At 47.2% G+C, this 25,700-nt stretch overlaps 1 protein-coding gene and 1 long non-coding RNA gene across 3 annotated transcripts; one reads left to right on the forward strand and one right to left on the reverse strand.

Moving 5' to 3' along the window:
• Positions 1-366: 366 nt before the first annotated feature.
• Positions 367-3,151, reverse strand: LOC115187051 (uncharacterized). Its single transcript, XR_003875918.1, has 3 exons — positions 3,004-3,151; positions 1,195-1,275; positions 367-702 (listed from the first exon to the last, which is right to left on the reverse strand). It is a non-coding gene; the product is annotated as an uncharacterized LOC115187051 (long non-coding RNA).
• Positions 3,152-4,157: 1,006 nt separating this feature from the next.
• LOC115187062 (nibrin) lies at positions 4,158-24,783 on the forward strand. 2 transcript variants are annotated; one of them, XM_029746305.1, is made up of 17 exons: positions 4,158-4,343; positions 4,766-4,887; positions 5,290-5,417; positions 5,503-5,662; positions 5,746-5,849; positions 6,071-6,188; positions 18,598-18,788; positions 19,038-19,138; positions 19,267-19,405; positions 19,485-19,696; positions 19,823-20,000; positions 20,098-20,725; positions 21,001-21,081; positions 21,518-21,661; positions 21,756-21,869; positions 23,092-23,141; positions 24,402-24,783. In XM_029746305.1, the coding sequence occupies exons 1-17, from the start codon at positions 4,313-4,315 to the stop codon at positions 24,430-24,432; spliced, it is 2,532 nt and encodes an 843-aa protein (XP_029602165.1). In that variant the 5' UTR covers positions 4,158-4,312; the 3' UTR covers positions 24,433-24,783. The 2 variants fall into 2 exon arrangements, with proteins under 2 accessions (XP_029602165.1, XP_029602166.1); XM_029746306.1 differs by lacking the exons at positions 21,001-21,081; positions 21,518-21,661; positions 21,756-21,869; positions 23,092-23,141; positions 24,402-24,783 and adding an exon at positions 20,909-20,935.
• Positions 24,784-25,700: the final 917 nt, after the last annotated feature.

Consider the following 25,700-nt stretch of genomic DNA (forward strand, 5'->3'; position numbering starts at 1 on the left):
GTGTATGTGTATCTTTTATCATAATTTTAGCTTGCTAGTAAATAAATAATCAACTAAGATTGGTGTGGTAAACTCATTGGTGGGACCCGGGTCCGTGCAGATTCCCGGATTATGCGACGTTCAGAATGAGACAGAGGAAATTGATTAATTAGCGACTGTTGTAAAATCGATATTCTGATATTCTTTTAGTTAATTTGGGAAATAGAAACTCAATAAAACTCATTTTCCCATGGTGCCCCAGGTTAATGAGTTAATAATTGCTTGATTCATTTAATCACGCAATTATAAACCGTTAATCATTCGATGAGCAACAGTCGTCACATTAACTAATACAATGTCACGACACCAGTGTGTCTGTATGGATCCATTTGGAGTGGGCTGCTGTGATCAGTAAGTGTGACCATCACACTGTAGCCTTTTACATCACAATACACACCCCGGCATTGACACTGTGTGATTGTATTGACGGTTGATAGAACAAAGTGTGTTATTAATGTCTTTACCTTCCTCACAGTGGATCTCAACCGGTGGACTACCCTGACTGGTGTGATGTGATCCGCAAGCCAGACTCCTGAAACATCATCACTGTGATAAAAGCCAATCACAAGCTGCCTTGTCTGTGGGGACGGGGTCGTCTGAGGCCAGGAGCGCGACAGCCGTGGAAATCTGACAGCGGCCCTTTATTTGGATCGGTCCATAATTCTGCCATTCATAAATGGGAAGATGAGAAATTATTAAAACACAGATTGACTGATAGTGTTTCTCACTGTTTCTTATGAACAAATGCAGATAGACTGTCATTAACACAGGCAGTGCTTGACTTGGACTGAAATTGGTTCCGGTAATCATTTTGGGTGCCGGTACTGTTTTTATTTAGGTGCAGGAGCTCCACAATACTTTTGAGATAATATTCTTTTAGAGGGACAGGAGCCCAAGCAGTAGAACATTTGAGATGCTGGTACTCAGCTCCAGTGAGCTTCTGCCCAAGTTAAGGCTTGAACACAGCAAAGAATAAGAATTACTGTAATACAATCCACTCACACAGCCACAGCAGCTAATGGCACAGTGACACTGAAAGATTGGGGGAGGGGTTATAAAGTCAGACTCACTGCATTATTGAATTTCCTTCATACATGTATGTTACATTGGACATGTTTAATCCACAAGACGTTAGTACCTAGGTCCTACATGTACCTGATGTTTAAATAAACAGATACGTTTCAAATGCCTTCTGTTCTTCTTCTGTGCATGTAGAGTGGTGTGTGAGCAAAATCCCTGGGGAAGCCAAGCCAGAAAAAAAAGCCATATTACAACCTTTGTTTGCTCTGTAACCTGTTAGTTCACCTGCCTTGCCACTGTGATATATAGGCCTGAAGGCAGAGACAGTAAGAAGACAGTGACAGAATATATTCATCCACACCTTTGTTTAATCAGAAAATCAGTGTCACACTGATCTGTTTCACCTGTCCTTGTGATTGTCTCCACACCCCTCCAAGGTGTCGCCCATCTTCCCCATTATCCCCTGTGTATTTATACCTGTGTTCTCTGTTTGTCTGTTGCCAGTTCATCTTGTTTGTCAAGTCAACCAGTGTTTTGTCTCAGCTCCAGTCTCTCTTTTTCTTGCCCTCCTGGTTTTGACCCTTGCCTGTCCCGACTCTGAGCCCACCTGCCTTCCATCCTGTACCTTTGCCCCTACTCTGGATTACCGACCTCTGCCTGACCTGATCCTGCCTGCCGTCCTGTACCTTTGCCCCACCACTCTGGATTATCAACCCCTGCCTGCCTTGACCTGTCATTTGCCTGCCCCTGTAATAAACATTGTTACTTCAACACAGTCTGCATTACCTGAAACATTATACAGAGAGCAGCCTCCGTCCGCTGACATTTTCAGACTACTAAACAACTATTGGAAAGTTACCCTAAGTCGCAAAGAAAACAGGAGCAGCCTCCACAATTCCGGCAACATTTCAACTTCAACATTTCAACATCAAATCACCTCTGCTTAGTCTAATACAGTGACAACTTTAAAGATACCAAAAACAATTTAGTGTAATCAACGTAAGCTAAATATGTGGCTGTCCATGGTTCTGATTTCTGTGTGTGTGTGTGTGTGTATTCATGCAAGTAGAAAAAACATAATGCCGCAATCCTCTCTTCATGTTGATGAAACGGTCTATGACTCTGTCATACAGTACACGCCTATATTTTTTGTTGTTCTAGGCTACCTGGCTAAAATGCATGCTCGCTAGCCTAACTTCTTTCATGGGCAATGTTAGCTAGTTAACATTAGCCTTCTACTTCTAGCTAGCTACATATCGAACTTCCATGCTTTCAGGCCAAGGGCACAATGTATGAATTTATGGCTGGATCAGAATCACCTGGTAATCATTGGCCAGTATGGAGAATTAAGACAAATCACAGGTCCAAATCCCTATCTCCATCCATGGCGAATTTAGAAAAGGGACAATTTTAGCTAGCTAGCCACCGGAGGACAACAACACAATGAGATGCAACAATTCAAGTTGTTTCTGTCAATAGCCGTGTCTACACTTGACAGTTCATGCAGCTTTTGTATTCCGATAATGGAGTTCTGATCATGGAATTCCGAACAAGTCCTGCCTCTTCATTTACATTTAAATGTGTCCACCATGTCCACATTGTGTCCGTTCCTGCACTATATTCAAATGCCAGTATGCATTCTACAAATGGTGGAATAGGCTAAATATGATTTTAAAAGGGTGTGTTCGTCAATTCATTCTGGAGTGCCAGAGTGTGCTCTGGGATTTCATAAATTCAAAGTATTGGAATTTGTCAAATGAGCCATTTATAATTTCAGAGCGTGAGCGTTCAGAGCACACACTGGACACTCTGGCTGAGGAGTAGGGTTGATCTGAGCATTCTGACCTCACAACAGCAGTCAAGCACCCAAGCTAACTGGCTAAAGTTGGCTAGCTACTTCCACACACAAATGATAGAACACCTCACTCTGACCATTTTACTCACCCTAGTAGAAGTGGTTAGGCTGTTTTCATGTTGTCTAGAGCGTTGGTGACTAACTGTGCTGCTGGCAACAATTGAAAAAATTGCCTAAGTTTACTGATACTGGTCATATTCAACAGGTGTTGCGCATTTGTAAATTCATCAATTATTCTGTGCTCTGGCACACTCAGATGAGAGTGCACTGAAATCGGAGTAGATAGCCAGAGTGAATTTACGAACGCACCCTAACACAACAACAACTGATGGCAGTAGCTAACTATTGTAGCTAAGTAGCTAGCTAACCTCTGTAGCTAGCCAGCAAGATAGCAAGCAACGCTAAAGGGATTGCAAACGAGTTAGCATAACTCTAGCCCTCAATAAATAGTTTTTCTTAATATTAACTAGCTGGCTAGCATTTGAGGCCAGCAAACACGTTCCCCATACACTAGGAATGTATTTCCTCCAATGTTATAATGAAAAGGTGCCTCTGTCCCAAAAACACACGTTTTCTGGAGACTTGTGGGAGGAGTGCTGATGAAGTCCCCCACTGTATGCGCTTTCAGTAGCCTGATTGCATCAAGACTGAGGGGAAATCCGCACAATGTGAGCTTAGTAGTCTGATAGCAGAAGTCACATGTAAGTGTCAAGTGTAGACAAAACCAATTAGGTATTGCTCTCCATGTGATGTGATTTGAGTGAAGCCAAATCCAAACTGCCTTCCATTGATACCATTCAGCTCGCTCAGCTAGCTCAACATTGGCTATTATTGTATACTTTTTTTTATCAAGGGAGGCCATACAGGCGACAATGATGTCATACTATTTTCGATCAGACAACATTAGTTAGATGGCATACACATACAGAGATAGAGGGGCGCTGTTTCGCTCGCTCGGATGCTTTCTCCGGTGTGATAGAAAGATACATAATTGTGTTTTTTTCTTTACATTTTTGGGGGAAGCCTGGCTTCCCTTGGCATCCATGAATACACCCCACTGATATTGTCACTACATAAAGCACATTTGAAGCACAGTCAGGCATTGGCCTTTCTGTTTTGTCCACATATTCTCACGAACCATTGGCAGGCATCACTGTATGGGGGACTACATAGTACAAATTATACTGGATTCAGTAGCGGCATCATGTCAATACCCACAGTTGGGACTCTTATTTTGAAAGGAAGTTGATGTGGACTTTCGCGCTGACTGTACGCAACTCGGACTCGCGTGGCGCATTAGATATTTTGCTATTTGTAGATGTATACCTAGCTAGCGAGTTATTGACAGAGAAGAGCACACGTTCGGGGTTTGTTCCATAGCTCGTAGTGTATTATAGCATGTGGACACTGAACCCTTTAGAATCCGGAGGTGACTATTGTTTTGCCCAGCTCTAGTTAGCTACAGTAACGTTAGCTATCTTAGCCATAGCGGATGACCAACCCACCAGCTAACAACATTAGCTAGCTACATTTGACAGCTCGTTCTAGATGTTAGCTAGCTATGTTTCTCAGTGTATTTTGGAGTATCAGAATACGCGCTTAGAAGATGAGAATCAAACCTGTTACAGTAACTATTAAAAATTGTTTAGATAGCTAGCCATCTAATTAGCTAGCTAGTATTATTCCCATGACACAATTCACTAGCAAGCTAACGTGCAGTCCTACACTGTTGCAGTTCGTAATCGTCTAACACATAACATATGATGATTAAGCCCTTAATCATCTTCCAGTTGTTTTGAATAAGAACATTACTTTTGTCATTATTCCATCTCATGACATATCTTGTCCCAGGTGTCACCCACTACCTCCTGCCAGGTAAGGAGTATGTGGTGGGGCGTAAGAACTGTGAGGTCATCCTGCCCAATGACCAGTCCATCAGCCGGGCTCATGCTCACCTCACTGCTACAGATCAGGTGAGAGAGAGGGAGACAGGGATATTCTTTATTAGTAATAACTATATTTTTACTCACACACACAAACCCTACACACCCGCTTAACCAGATCACTACCCTACAACTCCTAAATACTTCACTGAAAAATATATAGGCTGAATGTGAGCAGGCCTACATTCTGTCCCTAGTCCATCAAATGCTGTCATTTCTCCCTTGCAATAGGAGGTGCTCTTGCACTGTTCACCATCCTTACTAGCCAACATGAATCTTGTCTTGTAGACAGAGCTGGGTTTTTTGCATAAAGTGCATGTGTTACATAAGGAGACACTTGTTTTTAGGGATATCAAAATCCACGTCTTGTATTGTTTGGTGAAGAGTATTTCATAAAGTAGATGTAACCAACAGACTGTTGTTGTGTGCCAGGCCCTGACCCTGAAGGACAGTTCTAAGTATGGCACGTTTGTTAACGAGGAGCGTCTGTCAGGAGACACCCCTCGCAGCCTGACGGCAGGGGACAGAGTGACATTTGGGGTCTTTCACAGCAAATTCAGGTGTGCACCCACATTTACGCAATTATAAGAATTTTGATGGAAACAAATTAGAAATCTATATTTTGAAATGTCTCTCTCTCTCCAGTGTGCAACAGGTAACTGTGGTGGTGTGCTCGTCCTGTGTTGATAATGAAGGGAAGGTCTCTCTGTCTCAGACCCTGCAGCTTCTGGGTGGCGGGCTGACCAACACCTGGACACAGGACTGCACTCACCTGGTCATGCCCACTGTTAAAGTCACCATCAAGGTCAGCACATGACCACAAAGTGTGTGTGTGTGTGTGTGTGTGTGTTCATCTGTACATACAGAATGTACTCTCTCCCCATGCAGACTATCTGTGCGTTGCTGTGCTGTCGGCCCATAGTCAAGCAGGAGTTTTTCATGGAGCTCACCAAAGCCCTGCAACAGAAACAACCACCTCCAAAAGCTGAGAGGTACTAAGAGACACCACACACAAGGCTGCTGCTCACCTCCACAAACCGCACAATAATAGCTGCCACTTCATCCAGGCCTCATTTTATATACCTACAGTGCATTTCCACATTTTGTTATGTTACAGCCTTATTCTAAAATGTATGAAATTGTTTTGTTTTTTAAATTGCCCAAATCTCTCACTATCCCTTCAACGTTAAGGACTGTTTGTGGGTGTTAATAGTTTCTTCCCAGAGATAGATGAGCCCAGTCTGAATAAGGATGAGGTGGACCTGACAGAGAGGCCAGAACGTAAAGAACTTTTCACTGGCAAGACCTTCCTCTTCCTCAATGCCAAACAGGTACTGGCCTGCCTCTCGCTCACACTGCAAACAGGTACTGGCCTGCCTCTCACTCACACTGCAAACAGGCACTGGCCTGCCTCTCGCTCACACACCAAACAGGCACTGGCCTGCCTCTCGCTCACACTGCAAACAAATCAACATTTCAAAGTCCCATGCGCTGAATACAACAGGTGTAGACCTTACCGTGAAATGCTTACTTACAAGCCCTTAACCAACAATTCAGTTCAAGAAATAGAGTTAAGAAAATATTTACTCAATAAACTGTGAGAGAAAAAGTTACGAAAAAAAAAATAACAGAAGAAAATTACATAACAATAACGAGGTACCGAATCAATGTGCGGGGGTACAGATTAGTCGAGGTAATTTGTAAAGTGACTATGCATAGATAGTAAACAGCGAGTAGCAGCAGTGTAAAAACAAAGGGGTGGGGGTCAATGTAAATATTCCGGGTGGCCAATTGATGAATTGTTCAGCCGTCTTATGGCTTGGGGGTAGAAGCTGTTAAAGAGCCTTTTGGTCCTAGACTTGGTGCTCCGGTACCGCATGCTGTGCGGTAGCAGAGAGTGTTGTTGCCTGCATAGCAGATGTGTTGTTGCCTACCCTTACAACCTGGGGGCGGCCTGTCAGGAAGTCCAGGATCCGGTTGCAGAGGGAGGTGTTTAGTCCCAGGGTCCTTAGCTTAGTGATGAGCTTTGTGGGCACTATGGTGTTGAACGTGGAGCTGTAGTCAATGAACAGCATTCTCACATAGGTGTTCCTTTTGTCCAAGTTGGAAAGGGCAGTGTGGAGGGCGATTGAGATTGCGTCGTCTGTGGATCTATTATGGTGGTATGCGAATTGGAGTGGGTCTAGGGTTTCCGGCATGACGGTGTTGATGTGAGCCATGACCAGCCTTTCAAAGCACTTCATGGCTACCAACGTGCTACGGGGCGGTAATCATTTAGACAGGTTACCTTCGCTTTCTTGGGCACAGGGACTATGGTGTTCTGCTTGAAACATGTAGGTATTACAGACTCCTTCTGTGAGAGGTTGAAAATGTCAGTGAAGTCACTTGCCAGTTGGTCCGCGCATGCTTTGAGTACAAGTCCTGGTAATCCGTCTGGCCCCGCGGCTTTGTGAATGTTGACCTGTTTAAAGGTCTTGCTCACATCGGCTACGGTGAGCATGAGCACACAGTCGTCCGGAACAGCTGGTGGCCTCATACATGCTTCAGTGTTGCTGGCCTCGAAGCGAGCATAAAAGGCATTTAGCTCGTCTGGTAGGCTCGCGTCACTTGGCAGCTCGCGGCTGGATTTCCCTTTGTAGTCCGTAATATTTTTCAAGGCCTGCCACATCCGATGAGCATCTGAGCCGGTGTAGTAGAATTCAATCTTAGTCCTGTATTGACCCTTTGCCTGTTTGATGGTTCGTCTGAGGGCATAGCGGGATTTCTTATTAGTGTCCCACTCCTCGAAAGTGGCAGCTCTAGCCTTTAGCTCGGTGCGGATGTTGCCTGTAATCCATGGCTTCTGGTTGGGAAATGTACGTACGGTCACTGTGGGGACGATGGCGTCAATGTACTTATTGATGAAGCCGATGACTGAGGTGGTATACTCTTCAATGCCATTGAATGAATCCCGGAACATATTCCAGTCAGTGCTTGTAAAACAGTCCTGTAACGTAGCATCCGCGTCATCTGACCACTTCCGTATTGAGTGAGTCACTGGTACTTCTTGCTTTAGTTTTTGCTTGTAAGCAGGAATCAGGAGGATAGAATTATGGTTAGATTTGCCAAATGGAGGGCGAGGGAGAGCTTTGTATGCGTCTCTGTGTGTGGAGTAAAGATGGTAGAGAGTTTTTCCCCCCCCTGGTTGCACATGTGACATGCTGGTAGAAATGAGGTAAAACGGATTTAAGTTTGCCTACATTGAAGTCCCCGGCCACTAGGAGCACCGCTTCTGAAGGAGCGTGTTCTTGTTTGCTTATGGCCTTATACAGCTCGTTGAGTGCGGTCTTAGTGCCAGCATCGGTTTGGGGTGGTAAATAGACGGCTACGAATAATATAGATGAGAACTCTCTTGGTAGATAGTGTGGTCTAGAGCTTATCATGAGGTATTCTACCTCAGGCGAGAAATACCTTGAGGCTTCTTTAATATTAGACATTGTGCACCAGCATTTATTGACCAATAGACACACACCCCCGGCCCTTGTCTTACCAGACGTAGCTGCTCTGTCCTGCCGATGCACGGAGAAGTCAGCCAGCTCTATATTATCCGTGTTGTCGTTCAGCCATGTCTCGGTGAAACATAGGATATTACAGTTTTTAATGTCCCGTTGGTAGGATAGTCTTAATCGTAGATTGTCCAGTTTGTTTTCCAATGATTTCACCTTGGCCAATAATACGGAGGGTAGTGGTGGTTTACCACCTCGTTAACAAATTCTTAGAAGGCACCCTGCAGCCCTCCCTTTTCCTCCGTCTTTTCTTCATGCTGATGACAGGGATTTGGGCCTTGTCTTGACAAAGCAGTATATTCTTAGCGTCAGACTCATTAAAGAAAAAATCTTCATCCAGTTTGAGGCGAGTAATCGCTGTTCTGATGTCCAGAAGCTCTTTTCGGTCATAAGAGATGGTAGCAGCAACATTATGTACAAAATGAGTTACAAACAATGCAAAGAATAAATAAAAAATAGCACAGTTGGTTAGGAGCCCGTAAAAAAACAGGTACTGGCCTGTTTTGTTTTGGCCCCAAACAAACAATGGCAGACGGAAGGGAGGGTGGTGCGGCAGGGGCCGCTTCTCCTACAGATGCTGTTATTTTATCTAAAACATCAGGTGTAAGCCGACCCCAGCTAAGTAACTCGTGCAAAGATTTAAAGCGCAATTATGTGTTTTATCTCCAGTACATTGCCATGATTGTCAGTTATGTAGCTGCTCTACTGAAATCTCAGTGCGTCCTTGCTGGGATGACACAATCAATCTACTGCTTGAGAATATCAACACCAAACACATTGGTTCACCGTTCCACGGGAGTGGACAGCTCACAGCATACCATAATGTTCTGAATAATGGCCAAGTCTACCTCGCTCCCTATTCTACTGAACCGCTTAGGCGTAACAAACACAAGTCCAACATTTATCGGAAACTACTTGTTCACTACCCTCCTGCTCTTCGGGGATGTGCAACTCAATCCTGGGCCTAACATCACCGAGCCGGCAATACTCACCGGAGTGGAAAGCAGTGGATGGCCTCGTCCACTGATCGTCGCCGCTGCAGAAGTGGGTGAGTGCTATGGTCCCATGGTTTCTCTCGACTCACCCGGCTCCAAGATGGACTTTGACTTCAAACATATCCAAGTCGCAATATGTGATCCCTGACTCTGCTTCTGGTACGCAAGTTGTTTTAATTAGTTCCCCGCATCCAGTGCAGGCGGGAGGGATAGTTAATTGCACTACCGAACTGCCCCTAATCAAAACGAAACAAAACGGCCTAAACCCAGCCGTCAGACAACACATGAAAATTTTACTTTTTTCAATGTGTCAATCACTCTCGAGTCATCTGGGACCCACCAGCTAAGCCCAAGGGACTACTAGGGGGCACTTGAACATTCGTAGTGTCATTACAAAAAGTGATCAAATTCAACATCTTTTCACAGACTCCAACCTTGACTACCTCTGCTTTTCAGAGACATGGCTCCATAAAAACTCTCTATATGCTGCTTTGATTGTGCCTGGCTACAATGTTTTCAGGAGAGACAGGATTGAAGGAAGAGGAGGGGGTCTGGTGATTTACATTAAAGAACATATCCGATGTAAACAAATTGAGTGGTCATGTGATAATAAGCTAGAATGTATTGGCCTGAATGTTACACTGTCTCCCCAAATGTCTTTTACCCTTATTGGAATGTATAGACCACCTTCCACCAAAAGTGTGTTTTTTAATCAGTTTAATAACATGCTTAGGGAATGTGATTTTGGGAAAGAGGTCATCTTAATGGGGGGATTTTAACATTAATTATGAAGACATGTCTTGTTGGAAAACCCTCAAATGGATCACTAATACCTTTTGACCTTACACAGCTAGTTAACGGGCCAACCAGGGTGACTTGTTGCTCTAAAACACAGATTGATTTGGTGTTCAATAATAAACCAGAGAGAGTGACTAAATCATTCAGTATGGTTACTGGGCTATCTGATCATAATCTGACACTTACAGCCAGAAAGCTTTCTAAGAGCAGGTTTAACCCCTCTACTGTTAGAAAGCCGGAACAACTAAGAATACCTAAGAGTGAATACAATTATTTTCAAAATGCAATTAAGGGAATTAACTGGAATGATCTCTTGTCCTATACAGATGTGGAAGCTGATAGTCAGGTTTTTCTATCCACAATCCAGACTACAATAAATGGTTTCCTAATGAAAATCAAACCCAAACCTGGCCAGAAAAGCACTCTTCCTTGGCTAAATGGAGAAATCTGGAAATTGCTGAAAGAACGAGATTATGCTCTAACAGCACTGAAGTCCAAATTAGAGCATGACAGACGTAGGTTTACCATGTTGAGAAATAAGGTGATGAAAGAAATCAGACAGGCCAAGGCAAACCTTTTTATTAACATAACTGGTGAAGCAAAGGGAAATTCAACATTTATCTGGGAGAATCAAAAAAAGTTAACAGGGAAAGACCATAGTAACACTGCAAAAAGACTATAAATCATGGTGAATAACAATCTAATCTAGAAAAAAGAAACGTACACCTATAAAGGCGAGGTGCTGGCTAGCGGAGTAGAAAACTAGAAAATAAGGGAAAGCCGCACACTCTAAGAGCTCAGATGCAAAAATGTAATAACCAACGTTTCGACAGCAAAGCTGTCTTCATCAGGGTATCGAAACGTTGGTTATTACATTTTTGCATCTGAGCTCTTAAAGTGTGCGGCTTTCCCTTATTTTCTAGAATAACAATCTAACACAGGATGCAGTCAAAATAGCAATAGCCTTCAATTCCTACTTTATTGACTTTGTCAGGGTACTGACACAGAACCCCTCCACTGGGTTTCTTGGGCTCAGTGTTAGTGAATGACGCTCAACCTGTCTTTGTCATAAGGGAGGTTTCTAAGTCAGAGGGGAACAAGGTGATTAGCTCGCTAAAGAACTCTAAAGTCAAAGATGTGTTTGGGCTGGACTCTACCTTTCTTAAAAACTACAAAGAGTCACTCATTGGCCCCATTACTAAGGTCACCAACACATCTATTGGTCAGGGGATGTTTCCAAGGGTATGGAAGTCGGCCATAATAACGGCCATCTTTAAATCAGGTGACCCTGCTGACATGAGTAACTACAGGCCCATTAGTATACTACCTGTGGTGTCGAAGGTTGTTGAAAAGTGTGTAGCAGAGCAACTGATTGCCCACCTCAACAACAGGCCCTTAACATTACACTCCATGCAGTTTGGCTTCAGAGCAAAACACTCCACAGAAACGGCCAACTGCTTTCTTCTGGAAAATGTGAAGTCCAAGATGGACAAAGGGGGCGTTGTTTGGGCTGTGTTTCTGGACTTAAGGAAGGCTTTTGATACTGTTAACCATGAGGTTCTCATCACAAAATTGTCCAAGTTCAACTTTTCCTCCGATGCCTTGAGATGGATGAAATCATACCTTGAACTCACTGTGGCATCATTCCAACCTCTCTTTTAAAAAGCAGGTGAAGAAGGTCATTCAAATAACCAAATTCAACCTAGCTAATTTCCGATTTATACGAAATTGTTTGACTACAGAGGTAACAAAACTGTACTTCAAATCTATGATACTCCCCCACTTAACATACTGCTTGACTAGTTGGGCCCAAGCTTGCTGTACAACATTAAAACCCATTCAGTCTGTCTACAAACAGGCTCTCAAAGTGCTTGATAGGAAGCCCAATAGCCATCATTACTGTTACATCCTCAGAAAGCATGAGCTCCTGAGTTAGGAAAATCTTGTGCAATACACCGACGCATGTCTTGTATTCAAGATCCTAAATGGCCTGGCTCCCCCTCCACTCAGTACTTATATTACACAGAAAACCCAAACATATGGCAGCAGATCCACAAGGTCTGCTATGAGAGGTGACTGTATAGTTCCCTTAAGGAAAAGCACCTTTAGTCAGTCTGCTTTCTCTGTGAGGGCTTCCCATGTCTGGAATACACTGCCATCGGACACACAACTGCACCAACTGATCACACTTTCACAAAAAACATGAAGACATGGCTAAAGGTCAATCAGATTTGTGAACATAATCCCTAGCTGTGTATTTCCATGTAGTCTGTTGTCTTTAGCTTGTGAGGTGTGGAAACACTTGCTTTTATGGATTTTGTCTTGTTGCTTTTTGTGCTATGTCTTGCTTGTCCTATGTTGCTCTGCGTGTGCTCACTGTTCAATGATTGTCTGTATTGTAATTGTTTTTAATAACCTGCCCAGGGACTGCGGTTGAAAATTAGCCGGCTGGCTAAAATCGGCACTTTTACTGAAACGTTGATTAATGTGCACTGTCCCTGTAAAAATAAAATCATCTCAAACTCAGGCCTCTCTCTCACACTTCAAACAGGTACTGGCCTGTCTCACTCTCTCGCGCTCTCTCTCTCACTCCAAACAGGTACTGGCCTGCCTCTCACACTCCAAACAGGTACTGGCCTGCCTCTCTCACTCCAAACAGGTACTGGCCTGCCTCTCGCACTCCAAACAGGTACTGGCCTGCCTCTCGCACTCCAAACAGGTACTGGCCTGCCTCTCGCACTCCAAACAGGTACTGGCCTGCCTCTCGCACTCCAAACAGGTACTGGCCTGCCTCTCTCACTCCAAACAGGTACTGGCCTGCCTCTCGCACTCCAAACAGGTACTGGCCTGCCTCTCGCACTCCAAACAGGTACTGGCCTGCCTCTCGCACTCCAAACAGGTACTGGCCTGCCTCTCTCACTCCAAACAGGTACTGGCCTGCCTCTCTCACTCCAAACAGGTACTGGCCTGCCTCTCTCACTCCAAACAGGTACTGGCCTGCCTCTCTCACTCCAAACAGGTACTGGCCTGCCTCTCTCTCTATGCATAGCCGTTATACAATCCAACGTTACAGAACAGCGTTCATCTCACATGGCTCCCCAATGTGAGAGTCTGAATAAATCAAGGGCCTCCATTAGTCTTTATGGCCTGTTTATTGCCTCCTCTTCTCATCAGCTAGGAGACCAGGTAATGATGTTAGGTGGTTGGTTATGTGTGGTCACTCAGTTATGTATTCGGGGAAATGGTTGTTAAAATCTGTGTGTTTATTTTATCTCTCAATACAGTCTCTTTTTCTGTCTCGCACTCTCCCTTTTTCTGGCTCTTTCTGTCGCTCTATCGCTCACCAGCTCTGTCGCTCACCCGCTCTGTCGTCCTCCCCCACCCGTTCTGTTGCCCTCCCCCTCCCGTTCTGTCGCCCTCCCCCTCCCGTTCTGTCGCCCTCCCCCTCCCGTTCTGTCGCCCACCCGTTCTGTCGCCCTCCCCCACCCGTTCTGTCGCCCTCCCCCACCCGTTCTGTCGCCCTCCCCCACCCGTTCTGTCGCCCTCCCCCACCCGTTCTGTCGCCCTCCCGTTCTGTCGCCCTCCCCCTCCCGTTCTGTCCCCCTCCCGTTCTGTCGCCCTCCCCCATCCGTTCTTTCGCCTCCCCCTCCCGTTCTGTCGCCCTCCCCCTCCCGTTCTGTCCCCCTCCCGTTCTGTCGCCCTCCCGTTCTGTCGCCCTCCCCCTCCCGTTCTGTCGCCCTCTCCCGTTCTGTCCTCCTCCCCCTCCCGTTCTGTCGCCCTCCCGTTCTGTCGCCCTCCCGTTCTGTCGCCCTCCCCCTCCCGTTCTGTCGCCCTCTCCCGTTCTGTCCTCCTCCCCCTCCCGTTCTGTCGCCCTCCCGTTCTGTCGCCCTCCCGTTCTGTCGCCCTCCCGTTCTGTCGCCCTCTCCCGTTCTGTCCTCCTCCCCCCCCGTTCTGTCGCCCTCAACCGTTCTGCCTGGCCCTCCCCCTCCCGTTCTGTGGCCCTCCCCCTCCCGTTCTGTCGCCCTCCCCCTCCCGTTCTGTCCTCCTCCCCCTCCCGTTCTGTCGCCCTCCCCCTCCCGTTCTGTCGCCCTCCCCCTCCCGTTCTGTCGCCCTCCCCCTCCCGTTCTCTCGCCCTCCCCCTCCCGTTCTGTCGCCCTCCCCCTCCCGTTCTGTCGCCCTCCCCCTCCCGTTCTGTCGCCCTCCCCCTCCCGTTCTGTGGCCCTCCCCCTCCCGTTCTGTCGCCCTCCCCCTCCCGTTCTGTCGCCCTCCCCCTCCCGTTCTGTCGCGCTCTCTCTCTCTCCCCCTACTGCTCTCTCTCTCTCCCCCTCCCGCTCTCTCTCTCTCTCCCCCTCCCGCTCTCTCTCTCTCCCCCTACTGCTCTCTCTCTCTCTCCCCCTCCCGCTCTCTCTCTCTCTCCCCCTCCCGCTCTCTTTCTCTCCCCCTCCCGCTCTCTCTCTCTCCCCCCCCTCCCGCTCTCTCTCCTCTCCCCCCCTCCCGCTCTCTCTCCCCCCCCCTCCCGCTCTCTCTCCCCCCCCCCCTCCCGCTCTCTCTCCCCCCCCCCCTCCGCTCTCTCTCCCCCCCCCCCCCGCTCTCTCTCTCCCCCCCCGCTCTCTCTCTCTCCCCCTCCCGCTCTCTCTCTCCCCTCCCGCTCTCTCTCCCCCCTCCCCGCTCTCTCTCTCTCCCCCTCCCGCTCTCACTCTCTCTCCCCCCTCCCCGCTCTCATCTCATCTCTCCCCCTCCCGCTCTCTCCTCTCCCCCTCCCGCTCTCGTCTCTCTCCCCTCTCCCGCTCTCCTCTCTCTCCTCCTCCGTCTCCTCTCTCCCCCCCTCCCGCTCTCTCTCTCTCTCCCCCTCCCTCGCTCTCTCTCTCTCCCCATCCCTCCCGCTCTCTCTCTCTCCCCCTCCCGCTCTCTCTCTCTCCCATCCCTCCCGCTCTCTCTCTCTCCCCATCCCTCCCGCTCTCTCTCTCTCTCCCCATCCCTCCCGCTCCTCTCGCTCTCCTCTCTCTCCCATCCCTCCCGCTCTCTCTCTCTCCCCATCCCTCCCGCTCTCTCTCTCTCTCCCCATCCCTCCCGCTCTCTCTCTCTCTCCCCATCCCTCCCGCTCTCTCTCTCTCTCCCCATCCCTCCCGCTCTCTCTCTCTCTCCCCATCCCTCCCGCTCTCTCTCTCCCTCCCCATCCCTCCCGCTCTCTCTCTCTCCCCATCCCTCCCGCTCTCTCTCTCTCTCCCCATCCCTCCCGCTCTCTGTCTCTCTCTGTGTCTCTGTCTCTCTCTGTGTCTCTGTCTGTGAATCCAGGTGAAAGCTATGATCCCTTATTGATGTCACCTGTTAATTCCACTTCAATCAGTGTAGATGAAGGGGAGGAGACAGGTTAAAGAAGGATTTTTAAGCCTTGAGTTAATTGAGACATGGATTTTGGATGTGTGCCCCATTGAGTGTGCTTGGGCAAGACAAAAGATAAGTGCCTTTAAACGGGGTATTGTAGTCAGTGCCAGGTGCACCGGTTTGAGTGTGTCAAGAACTGCAGCGCTGCTAGGTTTTTCATGCTCTACAGTTTCCTGTGTATCAAGAATGGTCCAGCACCCAAAGGAAATCTAGCCAACTTGACACAACTGTGGGAAGCATTGGAGTCAACATGGGCCAGCATCCCTGTGGAACGCTTTCGACACCTTGTAGAGTCCATGCCCTGATGAATTGAGGCTGTTCTGAGGGTGAAAGGAGGTGCAACTCAATATTAGGAAGGTGTTCATAATGTTTGGTATACTTGGTGTATATTATAATAAAATAATGAAGAATAATATAAAATGGTAGTAAATAATACAAATAAATAATAGAAATAACATCAATAAAATGGTAAGTCAATAGTAGAAAAATATAATAATATTAGGGACAATAAAAGTTTAAACATGGGAAAAAATATGGATTTTTATTTAACCTTTTATTTAACTAGGCAAGTCAGTTAAGAGCAAATTCTTATTTACAATGACGGCCAAACCCGGACGATGCTGGGACTCGCCGCCCTATGGGACTCCCAATCAGGCCGGATGTGCCTCTGGCTCGAACCAGGGACTGTAGTGATGCCTCTTGCACTGAGATGCTGTGCATTTGAACACTGCGCCACTCAGGAGGCCAAAATGAACACGCTACTATTATTACTACTAAAATGAATGCCACCACCACTATTATTAACACTAATACTACAACTATCCCTACTACTACCACCATTACCACTAGTAGCACTTCTACCTCTCTCTACTACCATTACCACTAGTAGCACTTCTACCTCTAATATCTCTACTATGTCGTGTCTTTGGCATCATTAAAACGGAAGACATGTTTATCAAATAACTCTGTAATTATTATTACGCGATTAAACTGATTAATCGTGTAACTGTAATTAACTAGGAGGTCGGGGCACCAAGGAAAATATTCGGATTACAAAGTTATAATTTTCCTAATATAACTTTCAGATATCATAATATCTGATCTCTGAGTCTTCTGATTTAATGACGTATTCTTTACCTCGTCAGTCTCATTCCAAACGTCGTAAATTGTTGGTTATCTGCATGAACCCAGTCTTCACTATGAGTCATCCATACATCAATTGTCTTAAAATCATTTATTTACTAATCTAAGTAATTCACAGAAAAGCATAACAAGCAGATATGGTTACAAGGAAATTATAGAATGTTCCCTAGTGGGCTAAACCGGCACGGCGGCTTGTTACACAAAGAAAGGGGGTTGGGCTTGAATGAAAGAGCGGGAAGACTGAGGAACCAAGAAAGCAGCTATGCCATCGTAAATACATTATCGTATGCATTCTAAATTACCGCCCATTTGGAAAAGGAAAATGCAATAAATATTTACTCTGAGCTGCGCTTCGGTAGGTTGGTCGTAGATGCTGGCCGTGTTGGCCAACAGAGATCTTCCTGTCCTCGGAAGAATGTCACTGTTGGTAAAATGGATACGTTGTAGTATCTTCGTTGTGTGTTAGACTGGATACGTCGTCCGTCCTTTCCTAGCCCACGTCTACAGCGGCCGCTGCTAACTCAACGGCTAGGAAGTATCACTTCTGTAGTGAATCAGAGTTCAAAGTTCATACCATTCGCAACCAAAGCTCACGCTGAGGTTGGCTTAGTTCTGTACTTGACATGTGTGTCCTTTTAATGCAGAGGCTGCAGACCTCACGTACCCGGAACAGGCGGGTTACATTTTGTCACTGACTTATATAGTGGCGAGGGGAGAAGGGTGTCTTTCATTGTTTATAACCCCTGTCTCTTCACAGGGGCGGGCCACTGATTGGTCAGGGCTCTTTCCTTATGAAAACCCAATTCTCTCATTTGGAAGCTAAAATTACATTTAATCTCCTAACAAACAGTTTCAGTATCAAACATTTAAATTGCACAACAATTCCATGTGAATCTGATAACTAGAATGTTTAGACTTTCCCAGGTACAGTTTATGTCGTCCTGTCATCAGTCATAATGTCTCAGATGACAACCGAACTGACATCAATACTCATTAAGTACCTGGTGTATTTCCAACTGGTTCTATTACCGAAATATGGTTCCTTTCCCCCCACTTGTTTGATGTTCCCAGACTCTCTATATTTAACAAAGGCTATTCAAAAGTCCTTCAGTAGGGTCAGAGAGAGAGGGGAAGGGAGAAAGGTATTTATGGGGGGGTCATAAACCTTACCCACAGACCAACATCATGACAACTACTACCATTACCACTAGTAGCACTTCTACCTCTAATATCTCTACTACCACCATTACCACTAGTAGCACTTCTACCTCTAATATCTCTACTACTACCATTACCACTAGTAGCACTTCTACCTATCTCTACTACCACCATTACCACTAGTAGCACTTCTACCTCTCTCTACTACCACCATTACCACTAGTTGCACTTCTACCTCTCTCTACTACCACCATTACCACTAGTTGCACTTCTACCTCTCTCTATTACCACTAGTAGCACTTCTACCTCTACTACCACCATTACCACTAGTAGCACTTCTACCTCTCTCTACTACCACCATTACCACTAGTAGCACTTCTACCTCTCTCTACTACCACCATTACCACTTCTACCTCTCTCTACTACCACCATTACCACTAGTAGCACTTCTACCTCTCTCTACTACCACCATTACCACTAGTAGCACTTCTACCTCTACCGACTACCTACTATAACTAACTTATAACTGTCATCACCATTACATCACAACTACCATCATTAAACTACTATCGTTACCGTCAACCTACTACCCGTACCGCTACTATTTGGAATAATAATCACAATAATAAATTTACATTTATGTCATTTAGCAGACGCTCTTATCTAGAGCGACTTACAATAATAATAATAAATCTCTCCCACTCACTTCTCTCCAGCAAAAGCGTCTGAGTTTGGCAGTGAGTTGTGGAGGTGGGAGGAGCCAGCTCTTGGAGGAGGGGTCTGTCCCTGTGTCACTCCTGGAATCACCATTGAGCTGTGTGATCGGCATGACAACGGGGAACTCCCAAGCACTACTGCCCCCCTCCACTAAGAAGTGGGCAGACTCTGTGGGGAGGATTCTACAGAGGTACAAACATTGCAATATTATAAAGACAGAGTGCAGTTTGAGTGTGTTCCATACCTAAAAAAGGGAGATTATTTTTGGGGGGGGGTTGAACTACACAAACAATTGAGACATTCCCAAAGCTTTTGAGACTTGAGGCTTTTCCTATGTCAATTCACTGTTATGGTGGTGCGCTTCTTCTCTGCAGCTCTGAAATGAGACTAACTGATTGTGTCAGCACAGTCTATATTTACCATCTCTCACGCTCTCCAGGAAAGGTCTTCGATTCATCACAGAGTCTGAGATCGGATTGGCTGCCATCTATGTCAGCTGTGACAAGTACTGCAATCCCTCCAATCAGATGGCTGACTCAGGTGGGTGGGGCTCTCATACGGTGAATCATAGTCTCAGTTTATTTGGAGTTCCTGATTTTATAATGATATGGACTTATATAGTGGAGTCAACACTTGTATCGTTGTTAATGTGTTTTTCCCCTGGTCAGAATCCATGAGAATGAAACCCACCATCCCTGGCACCACGCTATCCCAGAATGCACCAGTGGACGAGACGGTAATGCCAGCGGCGTCTCAGAACATCACAGCCTATGCTGTAAACACAGAGCCGTCACAGGGCATCAGTGGGTAAGACACACAACCTGAGCTCTAAACTCACAGTTCTATTTGAGTGCATCAGGCTGATCTGTGTTGTCTTATCCCCAAGTACGGTTGACGTGGCTGGGGTGAGCGCAGTTGGAGAGACCCCTGAGAGGAACCAGAGCCGGACCACCTCTCATATTAACCGACCCAAACCCTCAGGCCGAGAGCTGGCCGGGACCTGCACAGTGGCAGAGACTATGATGTCATCATTCAGCGCCTCAGACAGCGCTGGTGGTGGCGGCTCGGACAGAAAAAAGGGAGAGCTACAACATCCAGGTAGAATAGTTTCTAATGACTTAGGCAGAGTGGGTGGGTGTCAGTTACAGTAGGAAAGTTCTGGCGTGGGCCATATGAACTGAAAACACGGGTCTGCTAAATGACATTGTATTATCATGATATTAGGTGGAGGGAAAGGTGATGCTATCACCAGATTCCTGGCCACAGCCCCTCGGACCAACGGAGGAGTGCAGACGATGTCCCCACAGAAGCGCTCCTCCCAGAAACAACAGGTCTCGCAGAAAGATTCCCCCCAGAAACAGTCTGCCCTCACTAATTTCTTCCAGCCTGTCGGCAAGAAAAGGCAAGTGCAGCTCTCTGGAGATATCCATACAATACAATCTTGAATCTTGAGTTAATGGTGATATTATATACAGACACCAATGTTTTCTCTCTCTCAGACCTCGGGAAGGCGAGGAGTCCCCTACTGTCCCATCAGAGGCCAAGCTATCCAGGAGGGAAGAAGACAAGGAGAAGACGAAGAGGACAGTACCACAGCACTCAGAGACCTCCAACCCCCCACACACCCCCACAGGCAGGTCCCAGGGCCAACACAGCTCAGGTGCACATCTGTTTCCAGGTCAGACTGAGGCTCTGTCAGAGGGGTTCTCCAACCCTGCCCAGCAGGGGCTCCAATCCAGGAAGAGGAAGGAGATGGAGGAGGAGACTAAAGGGGGTGGGGCTTCAGAGATAGAGATGGACGAACTGGAGTCCATCATGTCTGAGGACATGGACGAATCGGATGAGCCCATGTCAGCCAGTCAAGGCCAGCGGTTGAAGCTGACGGAACAGAGTTCAACCAATCAAGGCCAGAGGTCTCAACTGACAGACAAGAGCTCAACCAATAAACAGCTCCTAGAGACAGTGGAACTTACCTCTGCCAATAAGAAACAGCGGATTTATCCAGTGGAACCAATTGCAGCCAATCATAGGTCAGGCTTGGAGTCAGAAGAGCGATCGTCAGCCAGCAGACGACAGCGAGCGGAGCCTGTAGCTGAGGTCAAAGGCGAAGAGGTGTCTTTTATTGAGGTGAGAGGAGTTGTCATTGTGTGTTTGTTATCATGTGTTTCTATCAGGGCTGGGGTCAATTCCAATAGAAGCCACTTGATTCAGGAAGTGATTTTAATTTAAAATATAAAAATTGATAGCTTCTACTTCTCAGTTTCATTGAAAATATCTGCCATTTTTAAAATCACTGAATTGTAATTTCAGTTTACTTCCTGAATTGACTGCCTTCCCCAGCCCTGGTTTCTATGAGGTGACTATTATTATGAACTATCCTCCATCTTCTGTCCCCCCCCAAGTCAAAACCAATTAATGGTGTGACCCCTGGTCATCTGGAAGAGCCAGAGACCGATGCCAAACCTGTCAAACAGGAAGACTCAGTAAGTCCTGTCTGTATCTGTCTGGAGTAGGGGCCAGTGGGGAAGAGTTAGATCTGTCAGTAACTGGTCTGGAGTAGGGGCCAGTGGGGAAGAGTTAGGTCTGTCAGTAACTGGTCTGGAGTAGGGGCCAGTGGGGAAGAGTTAGGTCTGGAGTAGGGGCCAGTGGGGAAGAGTTAGGTCTGGAGTAGGGGCCAGTGGGGAAGAGTTAGGTCTGGAGTAGGGGCCAGTGGGGAAGAGTTAGGTCTGGAGTAGGGGCCAGTGGGGAAGAGTTAGGTCTGGAGTAGGGGCCAGTGGGGAAGAGTTAGGTCTGGAGTAGGGGCCAGTGGGGAAGAGTTAGGTCTGGAGTAGGGGCCAGTGGGGAAGAGTTAGGTCTGGAGTAGGGGCCAGTGGGGAAGAGTTAGGTCTGTTAGTAACTGGTCTGTGTGTTGTGATGTAGGGTTTAGGGGGTGAGAATCTCCCCAGCAGACTTATAGTGGTGGAGTTCAAATCCCTCACCGTGGCAACACCGGCAAGATCTAAACCACGCCCCACGGAGACGCACGGCAATGTCAACAGGAAAGACTTTAAACGCTTCTGCAAGGTAGACCCCAGAATGCACCTCACCACAATACAGGGTCATGGGACTCTGTTAACTTAGTGTCTCTGTTTCTGTCAGTAATGTGTGTGTGTTTCAGGTCCCAGTTCCCGGTGCCCAGGGTTTGCCCAACATCATCGGAGGGTCAGACCTGTTGGCCCACAACCGAGGCAAGAACTCTGAGCTGGAGGAGTGGCTGAGAGACGCAGCAGAGGTACACAGTCCTACTTCAGCTGCTGTTTACTACAATACTTACTGTCTGTTTAGCAACCCCTGAGACACACAAACACTCCTAGAAGAGAAGTACATGGTATTTACCATGAAATGGTAGTAACAGGGGATGGAGGGGGCTGAGGCTGGGTAGAGAGGAGATGGAGGGGGCTGAGGCTGGGTAGAGAGGGGATGGAGGGGGCTGCGGCTGGGTAGAGAGGAGATGGAGGGGGCTGAGGCTGGGTAGAGAGGAGATGGAGGGGGCTGAGGCTGGGTAGAGAGGAGATGGAGGGGGCTGAGGCTGGGTAGAGAGGAGATGGAGGGGGCTGAGGCTGGGTAGAGAGGGGATGGAGGGGGCTGAGGCTGGGTAGAGAGGGGATGGAGGGGGCTGAGGCTGGGTAGAGAGGAGATGGCTGAGGCTGGGTAGAGAGGAGATGGAGGGGTCTGAGGCTGGGTAGAGAGGAGATGGAGGGGGCTGAGGCTGGGTAGAGAGGAGGTGGAGGGGGCTGAGGCTGGGTAGAGAGGAGGTGGAGGGGGCTGAGGCTGGGTAGAGAGGAGATGGAGGGGGCTGCGGCTGGGTAGAGAGGAGATGGAGGGGGCTGAGGCTGGGTAGAGAGGAGATGGAGGGGGCTGAGGCTGGGTAGAGAGGAGATGGAGGGGGCTGAGGCTGGGTAGAGAGGGGATGGAGGGGGCTGAGGCTGGGTAGAGAGGGGATGGAGGGGGCTGAGGCTGGGTAGAGAGGAGATGGAGGGGGCTGAGGCTGGGTAGAGAGGAGATGGAGGGGGCTGAGGCTGGGTAGAGAGGAGATGGAGGGGGCTGAGGCTGGGTAGAGAGGAGATGGAGGGGGCTGAGGCTGGGTAGAGAGGAGATGGAGGGGGCTGAGGCTGGGTAGAGAGGAGGTGGAGGGGGCTGAGGCTGGGTAGAGAGGAGGTGGAGGGGGCTGAGGCTGGGTAGAGAGGAGATGGAGGGGGCTCAGGCTGGGTAGAGAGGAGATGGAGGGGGCTGAGGCTGGGTAGAGAGGAGATGGAGGGGGCTGAGGCTGGGTAGAGAGGAGATGGAGGGGGCTGAGGCTGGGTAGAGAGGAGATGGAGGGGGCTGAGGCTGGGTAGAGAGGAGATGGAGGGGGCTGAGGCTGGGTAGAGAGGAGATAGAGGGGGCTGAGGCTGGGTAGAGAGGAGATGGAGGTTTGTGTGTCTGAGTGAAAGCCCTGTGTCTGTGTGTTTCAGGATGAGCGTCAGAACAAGAAAGAGGAGACTTTGGGAGATGACCTTTTCAGGTACAAGGACGAGGCTTGTCAGGCTGCAAACACCAAAACAATCAACCCAAACCAATTTGGGTCACATTATTTCAGGTGGAGGGCACCTACAGTACAATGTAAACCAAGCTGTGGCCCGGGCTATGGTTTGGAAGAGGTTTGGAGCCAGGCTGGGAATGAATGGATGAATGTGGAGTGATGTTGATTATGTTGAACCCTCCAGCCCCCAAGGTAGAAAAAGTCAACCACTCCGTCTGCAGTCTGCAGTGGAGCAGAAGGGTTGGAGCACCCAGCTTACACAAACATCACATTCCCAGGGGGCATTGCTCTGTGTTCAAGGACGTCACTACCAGACACAAGACAACAGCGCCCTACAGGCTGACGCACACACAGCTTCCTGCACACAGGATGACTGGGTAGAGGCTGTCTGCTAAGCTCTTCACTACTCCACACTCATTCATTCATCTATTCATTCCCTTAACCCCAATTCAGAAACACGAGACAACATTAACTGCCCAGAAACATAGCCTTGGTTGTAGCTGTAATCCAACCAGCATGGCTGATCTCAGGTTTTGATTCCAGCTAAACTATGATTCACATTCAATAGAGCTGTATTCTCCCTCAAGGAGAAATTAGCTGGTCCCCTGCATACATACAATACACATCAACACCATTTTTGGAATCGCCTGTCAAATAGTCATCTGAAAAGGACCGTTTAGACCAAGACCCACAGAACAGAGAGAAACATTCCTGATGTGAGTGGGCGGATCTTCGTTTGGGACGGTTTTGGCTTGTTGCCACTGACCAATCAGCGCCCAGTGATTCCTGCGTCACACCTGGTTGTCTGTGTTATGCTGGTGATGTATGCACACGCTAAGGCTGCTGCATTTTCCCTGGCTAAGCAGAAAAGGGTGTGTGCGTGCCTGCCTGGAGCGAGACTGTGCTGTTTGATCATTGAGTCATGATGCCCACTCAGTCATGCATGGCCAGAGGACAGCGCCGGCTACTAAGAAAACAATCCGCGGTTTTATGTTTTTGAGTCTGGCCCGAACCCGTCTCCCAGACTTAGTTTATTGGGAGGATGTTTGGTTTGGGTTCTTCAAACACGGCCAGAGGTTTACAGCGCTGGCTTAATTTGGGCTATTTTTAATATTTGTCCAAAATGCATCCAGGATTGATCTAGCAGGAATGTTAAAAGCCTGAGTGTTTAGGTGGGATGTCTGGATGGCCCTGCCCTGTTTTAACCTGTGTGTGTGTGTGTGTGTGTGTGTGTGTGTGTAGGTACAACCCCAAACCCACCAAGAAAAGATGAGAGCACCTGGCTGCAACATGTGAAGCCCTGCAGACAAATGTTCATCTTAAGACACAGGAAGGGATGTCAACACCCCAGGGAATGTTTTGCGCTTCTAGAATTCTCAGTTTGATAGAACTGCCATCTCTGCTCCACTAATAATGTTCATGAATGGATCTTTGAGTGAAGTCTTGATCATTGTACTCAAAATGACCAGAGGGGCCTGTCAATGACAAATGTTTAAACTGTTTTTGTCGGTGATGGATGTGGGCAGAAATGTCTAACTTTCTATGTACTGTACTCTAATTATATACCTTGATTTAGTCACTGATGGTGAGCAATGTAAACAAATAAATAGGTTTTACGTTTCAAGATTTTTATTTGTTCATAATAAAAAATACAGTATACAAAACATATTAAAAACTAATTTGAGTTGTACAAGAGAGGAGTCCAACTCTACCACGCACAAAGCAGCTTGTCTGTCTGTTGTGAACAGGAGAAGACCGTGGGATATATGTTGTAAGACAGTAGTAGAAAACCCTGGTTAGACCCCAGGGGTTGGGAACCTGCTGTTTCCTTTTCTTATTAATCAACCCCTAGTTAACCCTTCTCATCAAGGCACCTACTGTGTAGATTGGACATGTAGGTGTAATTAGCCATAAGCTGATGGCCTATCTGGGGCCAAGGTTGAGTGACGACCACCACCTTACAATTACACCTATCCACTGATTCATCTTTTCCGATCTGGATGTAGTGCCTAAGGGCTGGTTAGTTTGGAATACAGCATATTGACCAGAAACTGTCCATACATTTTCAGTTTGCTGATCTTGTCAACAATCTATATTTTATCCTAATTCCACAATTTGTTTCGTTTTTTTTCTGCAAGCAGCTTCAGTCTTGAGGATGACTGCACGCGGAAATAAACTGCATATGGAGACACATTCTAAAGGCGACTGACTGATTCAATAAATGAATAAAACGCTACCCTCAGTCCTCACAGCTTTACATACAGTAACAGGTATTTGGCACAACAGACACGAGGCGTATGATGGCTGTGTGAAAGTGACATGGTGTGAGAAATGTCACAGAGAATATTATACGGACCTGGAATCAGAGCAACAGGCATAATATTTACTCCATAATGGCAACCAGAAAATGTGCATTTAACATAGTCATGATGACTTCAATAGGCGATAGTCAACTGATAAATACAATGGACTAGCAGTTTTGTATTCAGACTGGTGGACGTCAATGAATGCACCTACAGTTTGCGTTTATCCAATGTACAC

Source organism: Salmo trutta, chromosome 3, assembly GCF_901001165.1.
Source record: "Salmo trutta chromosome 3, fSalTru1.1, whole genome shotgun sequence".
Lineage (NCBI taxonomy): Eukaryota > Metazoa > Chordata > Actinopteri > Salmoniformes > Salmonidae > Salmo > Salmo trutta.

What these genes read in the sequence shown, in the direction of transcription:
- LOC115187062 (XM_029746305.1), top strand. Translation starts at nt 4,313, where the DNA reads ATGTGGACACTGAACCCTTTAGAATCCGGAG. An exon ending in GAACCCTTTAGAATCCGGAG is followed by an intron (nt 4,344 to 4,765) that starts GTGACTATTGTT and finishes ATCTTGTCCCAG; the next exon opens with GTGTCACCCACTACCTCCTG. An exon ending in CTGTCAAACAGGAAGACTCA is followed by an intron (nt 21,082 to 21,517) that starts GTAAGTCCTGTC and finishes GTTGTGATGTAG; the next exon opens with GGTTTAGGGGGTGAGAATCT.